Source organism: Hibiscus syriacus, unplaced genomic scaffold (assembly GCF_006381635.1).
Source record: "Hibiscus syriacus cultivar Baekdansim isolate YM2019G1 unplaced genomic scaffold, ASM638163v2 tig00110197_pilon, whole genome shotgun sequence".
Lineage (NCBI taxonomy): Eukaryota > Viridiplantae > Streptophyta > Magnoliopsida > Malvales > Malvaceae > Hibiscus > Hibiscus syriacus.
The window spans coordinates 15676-29752 of NW_024062622.1; the positions used below are offsets into that span (position 1 = coordinate 15676).

Genomic DNA, 14077 nt, shown 5'->3' on the forward strand with positions numbered 1-14077 from the left:
AATTGTAATGAAAGCAATATTAAAATTTAATTACTCTAATGTAAAATTTAAAAATCTGATGACTAAAATGAAAGTACTTTAAATTTTCAAAGATCGCCAATATAATTTACCCTTTACGTAAGAAACTCGGATCAAATGACATATGTACGTTGAAATTATTTGGTATAGAATTTTTTTCCACGTGTAGTCGCAATCCATTGTTATGTGTATCTTGAATTAATACATAAATAACTGTGCACACAGTTGTACATTAAACCATAAATAAGGAATTATTGGTATTCTATTTTAAAACAAAAAAAAAATTAAATAACCAAAACGAAACAAAAGTAATAGTTGGATACTTTACCAAAAAATTTATCATTGTAATATTAAAAACCTATATGCATTTAACTAAATAATGTTGTCAAATGAAACCAATGAGCTAATGTGAGAACACAAGAATTAGATTTGTCCTAAAATGCACAACAACCCTCTAATTTTCAAAGGATTTTTTGGAGGCTTACTGTCTAAAGAAACCAAACCCTTCCCAGCAGCCCTTTGCGGCTTCTTCAGTGATCCATTGTTGTGTTTCTTAGATGATCCCCGAGTGTTTAAATCCTATAACTTTTTTTAAAAAAAGATTAAAGATGTCTTTAAAGCATTATTAATTTGATCATAGTTTGACCTTCTTTTTAGGTCTTTTCAATGTAGATTCAATCTCCTCTGCCACCTGAAACAGTGAAAGCATATAGTCCCGTGAAATCGATAGACCGATAATGAAGTGAGAAGCCAAAAAAAAAGGCAACCTTCTTCATTTTGTTCTTCTTCTTCTTCTCTTTCTTCTTTTTCTTCTTCTTTTTCTTCTGTTTTGGTTCCGGAATTTCTGACTTAGCTTCTTCCGGAGTGTCCTGTGAAATCGATAGACTTATAACGAAGTGAGAAGCAAAAATCAACTAGAGATTTTTGCATGTAACAATTAGGAAAAGGCAGAATCGAAGTACCTCAGAGTCACCAAAGGAATCTACATGTCGAACCCTAGACCTTGAACTCGAAGCCCCACCTTCACATAAAAAGAAAAATGGAAATCAGAAAGAAGAAAAAGGAATTACTAACTGAAAGTGTGCATTCTAAAGCAGATCTTACAACCCATATAGAAACAACTAGAACAACCTAATGATGAACTTATAAGAATCTATGTTTCTAGGCTCTTTATTTTCCTAAAATACCCATGTTTTATGCATTTGCCCGACAAATAACAGACACAAGTATAGGGATTGTCGCAACCGTCTTTCGGGTTGGGCCCCGGAATTGGGCTTGACTTGAGTGATTGGGTTGGGAGTCGCCACCGACCATTTTAAAATGAATTTAGGTGGGTCGGACACCATCTTACCTGATCTGCGTTGTACCAGAAACGTGTCGGGTTCGGGAGTCGATTACGGTCAAGGAAGGGTTAGCACCCTTGAACCGCCCTTTCGGTACCAATTAATTTGTCGGTTGTCTTAGTTGCGAAAATTTAAAATTTAAATTTAAATTTAAAAACTCGATTCACATTACTTACCTTTGATTGGTTGGAGTTCTTCTAAAAAAGGTCAAAAATGTTAGAAAATATAATAATAGACAAGTGTTAGATAAATCAAAAAAAAACATAAAAAAAGAATAAAATAAGGTATCGACTTAGAGGATCAAATTGAGACAAATTGAAATTAATGGACTAGATTGGTATTAAAATGAACTGCAAAAGAGAAAAGAAAAAGTTAGGTGCCAATTCACGAAATATAAAAATATAAGCATGGACCAAATTGATTAAATTGGAAATTCGGAGGCAACTTTACAGGTAGTGACCAAATGAATTGCGACTCAAAGTATCAGGGACGGCGGAAAGGATTTGACAATCCTGTAATTGCACTCTGGTCCTTCGTATATAAAAGGCTTAAAACCCCTAATTTTCTCTCATTTTCATTTCACTCATCTCTCATAATTTTGAGAGACAACGATCTCTCTGAGGCTCCCTCGCCTGGGGTTGTCCGGCTGCCACCTCCGCTGCGCCGGCCACCACGCCGGCCACCGCTAGCGGTGGCCGAAATAAATCCAAGCCTACCAAAATGATCCCCTCCACGTAGCGAACACTAACCCGAAGCCTATACCCCCAATAATTTCACCGATCGGAGTAGATCTAAAAAAAAAAAAAAAACCCTCGAGTTTACCTTCTTCCCGACGAGGCTTTTCGTCTTCCCGGTGCTTGCTCCTTATTTTGCTTGGCTTTTGGTTGTTACTGCTTCTATTGTGGTTTGCTTACTGATGTCTGTTTGGTTCTGTTTTCGTGTGTTTTGTATTGTTGATGCTGTATTGATGTTGTGGTGTTGTGATGTTCGTCGTGGGTATTGTGTTTCTTCTGGTTCCTTCTTGGTTTATTGTGGCTATGGCTTTTTATCCCCCTGTTCTCGGGGTTATCTCCGTCGTATTTATAGGCCCCGATGGGGGTCCGTTTCCGACTATTTTGGGGTCGATCCCGGATATTCCGGGGTCGTTCTCGGTGATCTCGGATGGTTCAGTCCGAGTAGCTCCGATTTTGGTGCTGCACGTGGCCGGAATCCTCGGCTGGCCGGTGACTTTAGATCTTCTGGAACCCTTGATCTCGACCGTTGGATTGGGTCAGATCCAACGGTCCAGATCTGGCTGCGCATTTGATGAAGCTTTTAGGGCTTCAGAACCCTAGCAATCACGCGATCTGAGCCGTTGATCACTGCTCGATCTAACGGCTATAAGCCATGCGGCGCTGGGACTAAGTTGAGAAACCCTAGCTCAGAAACTGGGCTGGCTCAGGCCCGACTTGGCTCACTTGGACCCCAAAATAGACCTGGACAATTAAAATGAAAATAAAATTAATAAAAATAAATAAATAAAATAAACAACAACGATAATAATAATAATATGAATATTTTCTACAAACTATATAATATATATTTCAAAAGTATTTTAAAATTATATATTATATATATTTTAAAAACGTTTTCAAATTATATAGTTTTCAAAATGTTTTTTTTTAAACTATATATTATAAGTTTTTTAAAATGATTTCAAAACTATAATATATGTTTTCAAAATGTTTCTTTTTTAAAAAATTATATTTATTTTAAAAATGTTTTTTAAAACCGTATAATATATTTTCTTAAAAACGTTTTAAAAACTATATATTATATTTATTTTCAAAGTGTTTTAAAAACTATATAATATATAGATGTTTCAAATATGTTTTCAAAACTATATTATATATATATGTATATACAAAAAAATGAGACGAAAATGGGTGTCTACAGCTGCCCCTCTTTGTCCTTTTTCGTGGAATGAATTCGTGGAACGAAAAATAGGACAAAGACAAAAAGACACAAATTTTCGTCCGGTGGAGTTGAAGATTGAATAGAACAACTCCCTATCGAATGGGGTTATGAATGGCTCATTCGTAGCGAAGTCGAGTCCATCTCGAAATGAAAAAGTCGTAGTTCGGAATTGGAATGTGGCTTCTCGTTGCCAAATTGCAATTAACTTCGGTCTTCTTCTCGATTTAAAGACTTTGGTTAAAAATTCGACTAGAAAGTAGTTCTTTGACTCCACCATATGGTTGATAGACCTTTGAGCTGAATGACATCGAACTCGAAAGGTATTCGTTGACAGATAGCTTTTCTCGATTTAAGCTATGCTGTCGGAAAGCAGTTTCTTGTCACTAAGACACGGTTAACCCAGGTCTTCTTCTCGACTTGAAAACCTTGATTGCAGCCGAACAGTAGTGTGATTGAAGTATCATCGAGCTGAATGGAGTCGAACTCGACAATTTTGATGGCAGATAATCTTTCTTTGAGTTGGATATCCTTCGTCGTGAAGTTGAAATCCAAGTAAGTAGCATTGTTCCAAGTCCAATATCCTCCGTCGTGAAGTTGAAATTGGCTCTGGAACCGGGAAATTGTTTGTTGACAACCAGCCGTCCCTTCGTTGTGAAGTTGAACTTGTGTTGTCTCGAGTCCAATATCCTTCGTTGTGAAGTTGAAATTGAATCTGAATGAAATTTTGTTGACAAGCAGCGGTCCCTTCGTCGTGAAGTTGAACTTGCGTTGTCTGGAGTCCAATATCTTTCGTTGTGAAGTTGAAATTGGTTCTGGGATTGGGAAGTTGTTGTTGACAAACAGCGGTCCCTTCGTCGTGAAGTTGAACTTGCATTGTCTGGAGTCCAATATCCTTCGCTGTGAAGTTGAAATTGGCTCTGAATGAAATTTTATTGACAAGCAGCGGTCCCTTCGTCGTGAAGTTGAACTTGCGTTGTCTGGAGTCCAATATCCTTCGTTGTGAAGTTGAAATTGGCTCTGAGATTGGAAAGTTGTTGTTGACAAGCAGCGGTCCCTTCGTCGTGAAGTTGAACTTGCATTGTCTGGAGTCCAATATCCTTCGTTGTGAAGTTGAAATTGGCTCTGAGATTGGGAAGTTGTTGTTGACAACCAGCGGTCCCTTCGTCGTGAAGTTGAACTTGCGTTGTCTGGAGTCCAATATCCTTCGCTGTGAAGTTGAAATTGGCTCTGAAATTGGGAAAATTGTTTATTGACAACCAGCGGTCCCTTCGTCGTGAAGTTGAACTTGCGTTGTCTGGAGTCCATATCCTTCATTGTGAAGTTGAAATTGGCTCTGAAATTGAGAAGTTGTTTGTTGACAACCAGCCGTCCCTTCGTTGTGAAGTTGAACTTGTGTTGTCTCGAGTGCCACGATATCCTCCGTCGTGGAGTTGAAATCGCGGATGGCCCCTTCGTTGTGAAGTTGAGCCTTGACTTGAATATCCTTCGTCGTGAAGTTGAAATCCAAGTATTGTATGTTGCGGGTGGACACAATTCCCTTCGCCGTGAAGTTGAAACCGTGGAGACCCCTTTATTGTGAAGTTTAGCTTCGAGCTAGATATCCTTCGTCGTGAAGTTGAAATCCACTCTCGAGCAAATTGTGTCGCTTTGAGTGCAATATCCTTCGCTGCGAAGTTGAAATTGACTCTAGCTAAAACCTGAAAAAGTTATGCATATATGTGATGAGATGGATGCAATGCTCTTAGGTATGCCTAAAAATGCATATGCAACATATGTTATTTTTGGGCTCAGGAGAGAAATCTCGATCTCCGGTTACTTTTCTGGAATCTTAGTTCTGGAATCTTCAAGTTCTGATCCTTGATCTCGAATTCTTCAAATGTTCAAATCTGATGTGCACATTCTATTTTTGATTTGAGAAATGCTTCTCGACCATCTCAAGTATGTGCCTGAGCTGAGTGTAACAGTTCAGATGATGCTTCAAAAGAAGTTGTCTTGAAAGAGATAGAATTCGTTTCAAGGGAAACGATCTCAAAGATATCTGTTGTTTCATGAGAAATGGTCTCAAGGGAAACAAAATTATGTTTTAAGGGAAATAAATTTGAAGATTTTGTGTTTCAAGAGTAACTATCTCAAGGGCGACAAAATTTGTTTTAGGGGAAATAAATTCAAAGGTTTTGTTTCAAGGGAAACTGTCTCAAGATAGACGAAAATTGTTTCAAGAGAAACTGTCTCAAGAGAGACAAAACTTAGTTCCAAAAGAAACTGTCTCAAGGGAGACGGAATTTGTTTCAAAGAAAACATATTCAAATATTTTGTTTCAAGGGAAACTGTCTCAAGAGAGACAAAATTTATTTCAAGGGAAACTGTCTCAAGATAGACGAAAATTGTTTCAAGAGAAACTGTCTCAAGAGAGACAAAATTTGTTTCAAGGGAAACTGTCTCAAGAGAGAAAAAAATTTGTTTCAAGAGAAACTGTCTCAAGAGAGACAAAATTTGTTTCAAGGGAAACTGTCTCAAGAGAGAAAAAACTCTTCTAGTGAAAACGGTCTCAAGCGAGACAAATATTATTTTAAGAAAAACAATCATGAGTGAAATAAATCTTCTTTCGAGTAAAACAGTCCCAAGTGAGACAAAGTCTGTTTTAAAAAAGCAATCTCAAGTGAGATAATCATCTGCATTAAATGAGACTGTCTCAAGCGAGATAAAATTTATATTGGAAATGTCGAATCTGAAAATGAATGTCGATCTTTCCATCTGTCGAGTTGGTTGAAGTGTAGCTTCTTGCTGCTGAGCTAAGCAACCGACATCAATCTGTAAAGGTGCTTTTGAATCGAGTATCCTTCGTCTTGAAGTCGAACTTGACTCTAAAGCTGTAAAAAATTATGTACGTGGAAAGAAAATGATAGATATGACGCTCTAAAATGTATGCATAAGATGCATGTAACATGAATTGGTTATATTTTATCTCCTGAAAAAGGTCCGATAATTCGCATTAGGATGTTGAATCCCCAAAGATGCCTCAATATCCAAAAATACCCTAATATTTGATGTTGAATCTTCAAAGATGCCCCAAATGTTCCTCATTTCATACTTCAGCATTGATTCTGAGCATGAGTTTTGTGTCTAAGAGTCACATGTCATTTACCAAGATCCACTCTAGAGAGACTGTCTTGTTTGAAAAAAAAAATGTTTCTCTTTTATTTTCAAAGTCATGAAAATATCAATTAAAAGAGTTTCAAAAAATGTTTAATCTCAAGTTTTAAAAATATTGCCCCTATCACGGTTTTACAATTGAGACGAATCATAAAACTAGAGTTCATCGGATATCAAAGAATTAATTTCAATGTTAATCCTTCAATAAATTATAGCTATTTGACAACTGCCAAGATCCAAGCTATCTTTGGGAGATAGTCAAGTAAGGAAAGGATAAAAAGTCTCAGGTTATTGTGTTTGGTCAAAGGTTTGGCATTTGATACTCAAAGGTTTGACATTTGATGCTCAAAGGTTTGACATTTGATGCTCAAAGGTTTGACATTGGATGCTCAAAAGATTGATGGGGTAGCTTGCATGCTCCTCTGCTGGAAGTGTTCCCTGACTCCCAACCTTTGTTGTCACACTCGGATTGTGCGATGCCTTATCAAGGAATTTACGTGATCGCCTCAGTTGCACAATTTTTATATTCGAGCCGCCTTTTCAGGTTTTCAACTCGAACCCTCCTTTGGTTTCAAGACGTTATTCAGGATTTACGTCTTGAACCCCCCTTTGCTATTTTTTCTACCATGCATTAATTACATTGTTTTTTTGCAAACAAAGATTAATCCTGATGGGCGGGATGAAATCTGAAGATAGTATCTTCTGTTTAGAAATCCATGTATGATTAGAAGGGACTTTTAAGTCACGTAATGTAGGCCAAGGCTCATGGTTATGAAAGAAAAGGATAAATAGGCCCAAACAAGTGTTTCAGGGTGTTGAACCAAGGATCAATTCATTCTGATGCCTTCAATCCTGTCTTGCTCAATTTGGATCTGCTCATATGTGTTTCTCTGGATTTTCTCTGGATGTTTCATGATCTTCGAGTGAAGTGATTCCGAGATTCGGGAATGATTGTGCTTGATCAATCTCATAGTTTGAAGCTTGATGTGCCATTTGTCTTTAGGGAATCTTTGCATGTGCTTTTTGTCCCTTTTTCTTTTTGATTTTTGCTCTTTTTTTCTTTTGTTCTTGTTTCTCTTTTTCTTTGTTTTTTTTTTTTGCTTTTTTGCTTCTTTTCTTTTTTTGTTCTTGATTGGATCTTCGCACTTGCCATTTGGTCCACCTTTTGGTGTCTCCTTTTGATTGATGTCTTCACTCATGTGAGCAGATTTCTTCCACCTTGCCCCCCAATGTGGAGGGTGATCCTTGGTTAGGGTTGAATCAGAAGAAAAATACTACAGGCTCAAAAGGGGACACAAGGGATATATATTTTCTCTTGTTGTAAAGGGATAAAGAAAGAAAGTCGTTCATCATTTCATACATGGAAGTCCTCACAGAAGAGGTATCCCCAGGGGGATAGATTTTCAGGATTAATTTCATTCACATGAAAACAGTGTAGTTAATGCGTGATAGAATTATTTCGAATGAATTGTTTTTTTGCTCCTTGCTCCCAACATATCTCAATGTTCAGGCTCCCGGCGAGATGCCCCAAATTGTGTCTTAGAAGAATGCTCATGTTCAAATGAACAACTCAATGCCTTGGGTATTAAAATGTCAATTTTGAGTCTAATGGTGACTTTATTTGACTCAAAGAAAGGTATGGGTGTATCAAAAGATAAAGACAATGTTCAAGAATTTCAAAGGGAAGTTATGTCAAAATTTGGTCTTTTTGGTAATGATCAAGGTATTTCATTTTGGGGTTTGAGACATAATAAGAAAGGTCTAATCTTGTCATATGTCAAAAATCTATAATTCTTGAAGAGTTAAAAGAATCCTTAATTCATTTAATATTCGAAGAACTAAAGATTAAAATTTGTTCAATTGCTCCACCTTAGAAAGTAGCATAAATTCAATCGTTTAAAAGATTAAGAAAACATGAAATATCAGTGACGTGTTCAAACAAAACAATCCTCTAAGTGCAAATGGTATATGCCATGTCCCCTTCTTCAGCTGTCAATGCCCCTGAATCCATCAGGTTTTGGATCTTGCGTTTCAGCGCCTTATAGTTCTCAGAGGAATGTTTGGAGCATCCTATGTGGCAACTACAAATAGCTTCAACATTGTAGCCCTTAGGATATGTGGACTTTTTTCTCAGATCATCTTGGCAGGTTTAGTCGTACAACCAGTTGATTGGGCTCATTCGTTGTGATAGTTTTTTTATGATGTTACAATCTTGCTTCCATGTGGTGTCATGTGGTTAAAACCACTTCATCGAATTCTCCATGAAGAGATTTCATGTTTATGAAAATACTTAAAAAATGAAATGTATATGCAAAATGCATAAATCCATGAAATGTTCGAGGCATTGATCCAAAAACATGTATGTTATTGTAAATAACCTTTATTGGGACAAAAATGTTTTATCTTTTAAGAGAAAATAAACATATTTAAAGGTACATCCGGACTAAATCCTCTAGGCCCGGAACCGGTTGACTAGTCATTTGCCTTCGTCTTTTACCGGGTTGAATAACCTGTTGAACCGCTCCGACCTCTCTGGATGAACCGTGAAAATGTTGAGTTTTTTTTTGTATTGGTTCCCAAAAAGTGTCGAATGACTTCATCTTTGGCTTTCATCCTTTGCTGAATTGGAAATTCCATTGAAATCCTCCATCAAAGGGATTATTCGAAGTTCATTTGCTTGTTTCTTGAATTTGTCGACAGTGACTTGCCATCTTGTTCTTGTTGTCTTTGAATGGACTCTCGAGGTCAGTAACCTTTTTCTCGTCTTGCCCCTGCCACCTTTGTCAACCCATTTTTGAAAAGTTAACTTTTGATGTACTTGATTGCGGGCACCATGAATGTGACACATAGTTGTCTTGCAAATTGTCCTCATTTTATTTCTGAGCCCTTTTCGGACCATAGCCGGACCCATGCATTCTTATCTCTTGTATTACAACCCCTTTGTCCATTAATGCAGATTATTTACGTTTAACAAACACATTTTTGGTGGATCAACACCCCGTTTTAAATGATGCGAATGATAAAAACATAATAAAAGAAGACAAAAATAAAAGAGTTAGTGAGGTAAATCAAAACAGTAATAAAAATAAAAAACAAATCCTACCCCACATGATATCTACCCCTCATGCTTTAATTCCTACCCAGACATGATTTCTATTCCGCAGGCTAATTTTAAACAAATCCTAACCGCATATTTGTCTAGTTCGCATGCTTTGAACAGAAAATAAAGCAGGAAACAAAGCATCCTAGGGTTCGGAATGAGGTTTTGGGGCGGGCTCTACTTCCCTGTACTCTCTCGGTTTAGGTTCTAAAAACGGTACTCGAGTTCTCCTTGCCGGTGCCCCCTTGGGCTTACCAGACCCTTAGTCCTAAACCCATCACAGGCTTGTGTGGACTAAGTTAAACTCGAGGGGACACATTCCCTTATGCCCATACGGAGAATAAATTCACACGAAGACATAAGGTATATGAATCCCGAAGGCTACTTGCTAGGCCCGCACGGTGAATAAATTCACACGAAGGCGTCGCTTTCACCCCCACTTAAAAGGGTTCGGAGCTCAGGTATAGAGCCTGAGATGAAACTTTTCGAAAATCTGAAATCATTGAAAAAATGTTAGTACAACTATTTACTTGGAAAATAATCAAAGGTAAATAATTGGAATCGAATAAATAAATTTAAATTTAAAATCTTCGCATAAAAAGACAACCGAAAATTAATTCTGGCCTGACTCACTTACCGGTCCCCAGCGGAGTCGCCAAGCTGTCGCAACCGTCTTTCGGGTTGGGCCCCGGAATTGGGCTTTGACTTGAGTGATTGGGTTGGGAGTCGCCACCGACCATTTTAAAATGAATTTAGGTGGGTCGGACACCATCTTACCTGATCTGCGTTGTACCAGAAACGTGTCGGGTTCGGGAGTCGATTACGGTCAAGGAAGGGTTAGCACCCTTGAACCGCCCTTTCGGTACCAATTAATTTGTCGGTTGTCTTAGTTGCGAAAATTTAAAATTTAAATTTAAATTTAAAAACTCGATTCACATTACTTACCTTTGATTGGTTGGAGTTCTTCTAAAAAAGGTCAAAATGTTAGAAAATATAATAATAGACAAGTGTTAGATAAATCAAAAAAAACATAAAAAAGAATAAAATAAGGTATCGACTTAGAGGATCAAATTGAGACAAATTGAAATTAATGGACTAGATTGGTATTAAAATGAACTGCAAAAGAGAAAAGAAAAGTTAGGTGCCAATTCACGAAATATAAAAATATAAGCATGGACCAAATTGATTAAATTGGAAATTCGGAGGCAACTTTACAGGTAGTGACCAAAATGAATTGCGACTCAAAGTATCAGGGACGGCGGAAAGGATTTGACAATCCTGTAATTGCACTCTGGTCCTTCGTATATAAAAGGCTTAAAACCCCTAATTTTCTCTCATTTTCATTTCACTCATCTCTCATAATTTGAGAGACAACGATCTCTCTGAGGCTCCCTCGCCTGGGGTTGTCCGGCTGCCACCTCCGCTGCGCCGGCCACCACGCCGGCCACCGCTAGCGGTGGCCGAAATAAATCCAAGCCTACCAAAATGATCCCCTCCACGTAGCGAACACTAACCCGAAGCCTATACCCCCAATAATTTCACCGATCGGAGTAGATCTAAAAAAAAAAAAACCCTCGAGTTTACCTTCTTCCCGACGAGGCTTTTCGTCTTCCCGGTGCTTGCTCCTTATTTTGCTTGGCTTTTGGTTGTTACTGCTTCTATTGTGGTTTGCTTACTGATGTCTGTTTGGTTCTGTTTTCGTGTGTTTTGTATTGTTGATGCTGTATTGATGTTGTGGTGTTGTGATGTTCGTCGTGGGTATTGTGTTTCTTCTGGTTCCTTCTTGGTTTATTGTGGCTATGGCTTTTTTATCCCCCTGTTCTCGGGGTTATCTCCGTCGTATTTATAGGCCCCGATGGGGGTCCGTTTCCGACTATTTTGGGGTCGATCCCGGATATTCCGGGGTCGTTCTCGGTGATCTCGGATGGTTCAGTCCGAGTAGCTCCGATTTGGTGCTGCACGTGGCCGGAATCCTCGGCTGGCCGGTGACTTTAGATCTTCTGGAACCCTTGATCTCGACCGTTGGATTGGGTCAGATCCAACGGTCCAGATCTGGCTGCGCATTGATGAAGCTTTTAGGGCTTCAGAACCCTAGCAATCACGCGATCTGAGCCGTTGATCACTGCTCGATCTAACGGCTATAAGCCATGCGGCGCTGGGACTAAGTTGAGAAACCCTAGCTCAGAAACTGGGCTGGCTCAGGCCCGACTTGGCTCACTTGGACCCCAAAATAGACCTGGACAATTAAAATGAAAATAAAATTAATAAAAATAAATAAATAAAAATAAACAACAACGATAATAATAATAATATGAAATATTTTCTACAAACTATATAATATATATTTTCAAAAGTATTTTAAAATTATATATTATATATATTTTAAAAACGTTTTCAAAATTATATAGTTTTCAAAATGTTTTTTTTTTAAACTATATATTATAAGTTTTTTAAAATGATTTCAAAACTATATAATATATGTTTTCAAAATGTTTCTTTTTTAAAAAATTATTTATTTTAAAAATGTTTTTTTAAAACCGTATAATATATTTTCTTAAAAACGTTTTAAAAACTATATATATATTTTCAAAGTGTTTTAAAAACTATAAAATATATAGATGTTTCAAATATGTTTTCAAAACTATATTATATATATGTATATACAAAAAAATGAGACGAAATGGGTGTCTACAGGGATATGATCCTCTAAATATGTTTAAAGAACTAAGAAAAACTGCACATTCTAAAGCACATCCTAAAGATTAACTTGTGAGGTAACCTGCTAAGTTGCCATCTATGTTACTGGACTTCTATTTTTTTTATTCTAATATACCCATATTCGGACATGATTATAAGGTTATGATCCTCGAGAGTAAGGAAAAACCCGGTAAATTTTGAGTATACTCATATTGAACATATACCCGAATCCAAGGTTCATCACAAGTTCGAGTAATATAGACTTCCACTTCATATGTATAAACAGCATCTGAATTTCCGTATAAAAGTTAAAAAATTGTGATTGTGTGGCCCATGACCTCAAGCATTCCCATTTTGTACTCTCTTCTATTCTTTTCTCAAATCAACCAATCCAACAGCTTCTTCTTCCCATTCACATTGCTAAATAAACATAATTAAAACCATATATAAGTCCATTTAGCACTTAAATAAGCCAAAACCAGGTCAAATTTCAGCTCATAAATAATTGTTTTTTGATAGAAATTGGAGGTCTCATTAAAAACTCCCTTCGTATTCTTCCACATTGGAAGGAAGAAAAGAGTGCCTCATATTTTATTAAATAGAATACCAAGTACATGTGATAACACCGAACCCTCAAAAGGGAATATACACCATTACAAAAACCATATCACCTAAAAATCTTCCATCTTCAAACAAGAAACCCCGAAGACAAACCTATTTCTAAAGAAAACCGCACTATGAAAGATAACATAGCAAAATAAAAACCAACAATTACAACCACAATCTAAAAAAACGCCTTTGAAAACAGCTGACGAACAATCTAAAAAAACCAAGGTCAAATCTTTCATGCAAATTTCAGCAAATATTCAAAAAAAAATCATGTAAAAAAAACCTCAAGTCGAGATTAAAAGTAGAAAGGTAAAAGCCATAAGAAAAGGTACTTTGAACGACGGTAGCTTTAGCGCTATTGACAGCCGATTCAAGAAGTTCGGGATTGATTGTATTAAAGCCGTTGGGATCTTGGAGCTTCCTTTCGAGGAATTTAGCCAAAGCAGCAGCTTTATTAGTTGTTAAAGGTCCTCCTGGATGAGCCAATCTGCAATTCTAATTACAACTCAGAAAGAAAAGAAGATTTTTTAACCAAATTTAAAATTAGAAACAACGAAAGTTAAAAAAACCCAAACCCTAACCCTAACCCTAACCTTAACCTTGACCTGGGTTTCGAAAGGGAAGGAGGAGGGAGAGGAGCAAATTTGCTGCCTCTAAGTGCTTTCCTTTCCTCTTCGCTTAGTAGTTCTATTTCTCTTCTCACCATTTTCTTCTTTATTTGATCCTCGTCTTTCTTAATCAAAATTCAAACACCACCATAAAGGTTTTCAACCTTATATCCTACTTTGACTTGGCGGCTCCAAGATTTATTGATTTTTTATTTTTTTATAGGAAATATTTAAGGAAAGGCAGAATAATGTTAATAATATTTATAATAAAATAAGTAATTAACTTATTTTGTTATCGATGAATTTTTAAGGTTTATCAGTTTAAATTTTAGTAGTATTTTAGGCATAATCTAATATGTTGATAATATTAATAACAAAATAATTAATTTATTTTTTATCGATGAATTTCTAAGGCCCATCAACTTAAACTCTTATAATATTTTAGGTATAACATGTTATCTTATTTACTGTTGATAATGTTTCTAATAATTAATCTAAATTATTAAAGTCAATATTTTTTAACCCATTTTACATACAAACGATAACATTTCCGGTATCGTTTTTAACCAATCACCTATTTAATCGGTCACGCC

General features: G+C 36.7%; 1 protein-coding gene across 1 annotated transcript; it reads right to left on the minus strand.

Moving 5' to 3' along the window:
- Positions 1-495: 495 nt before the first annotated feature.
- On the minus strand, positions 496-13641 carry LOC120218339 (methionine aminopeptidase 2-2-like). Its single transcript, XM_039215308.1, has 5 exons — positions 13482-13641; positions 13209-13363; positions 981-1039; positions 786-887; positions 496-709 (listed from the first exon to the last, which is right to left on the minus strand). The coding sequence occupies exons 1-5, from the start codon at positions 13580-13582 to the stop codon at positions 653-655; spliced, it is 474 nt and encodes a 157-aa protein (XP_039071239.1). The 5' UTR covers positions 13583-13641; the 3' UTR covers positions 496-652.
- Between the last annotated feature and the right edge of the window lie 436 nt (positions 13642-14077).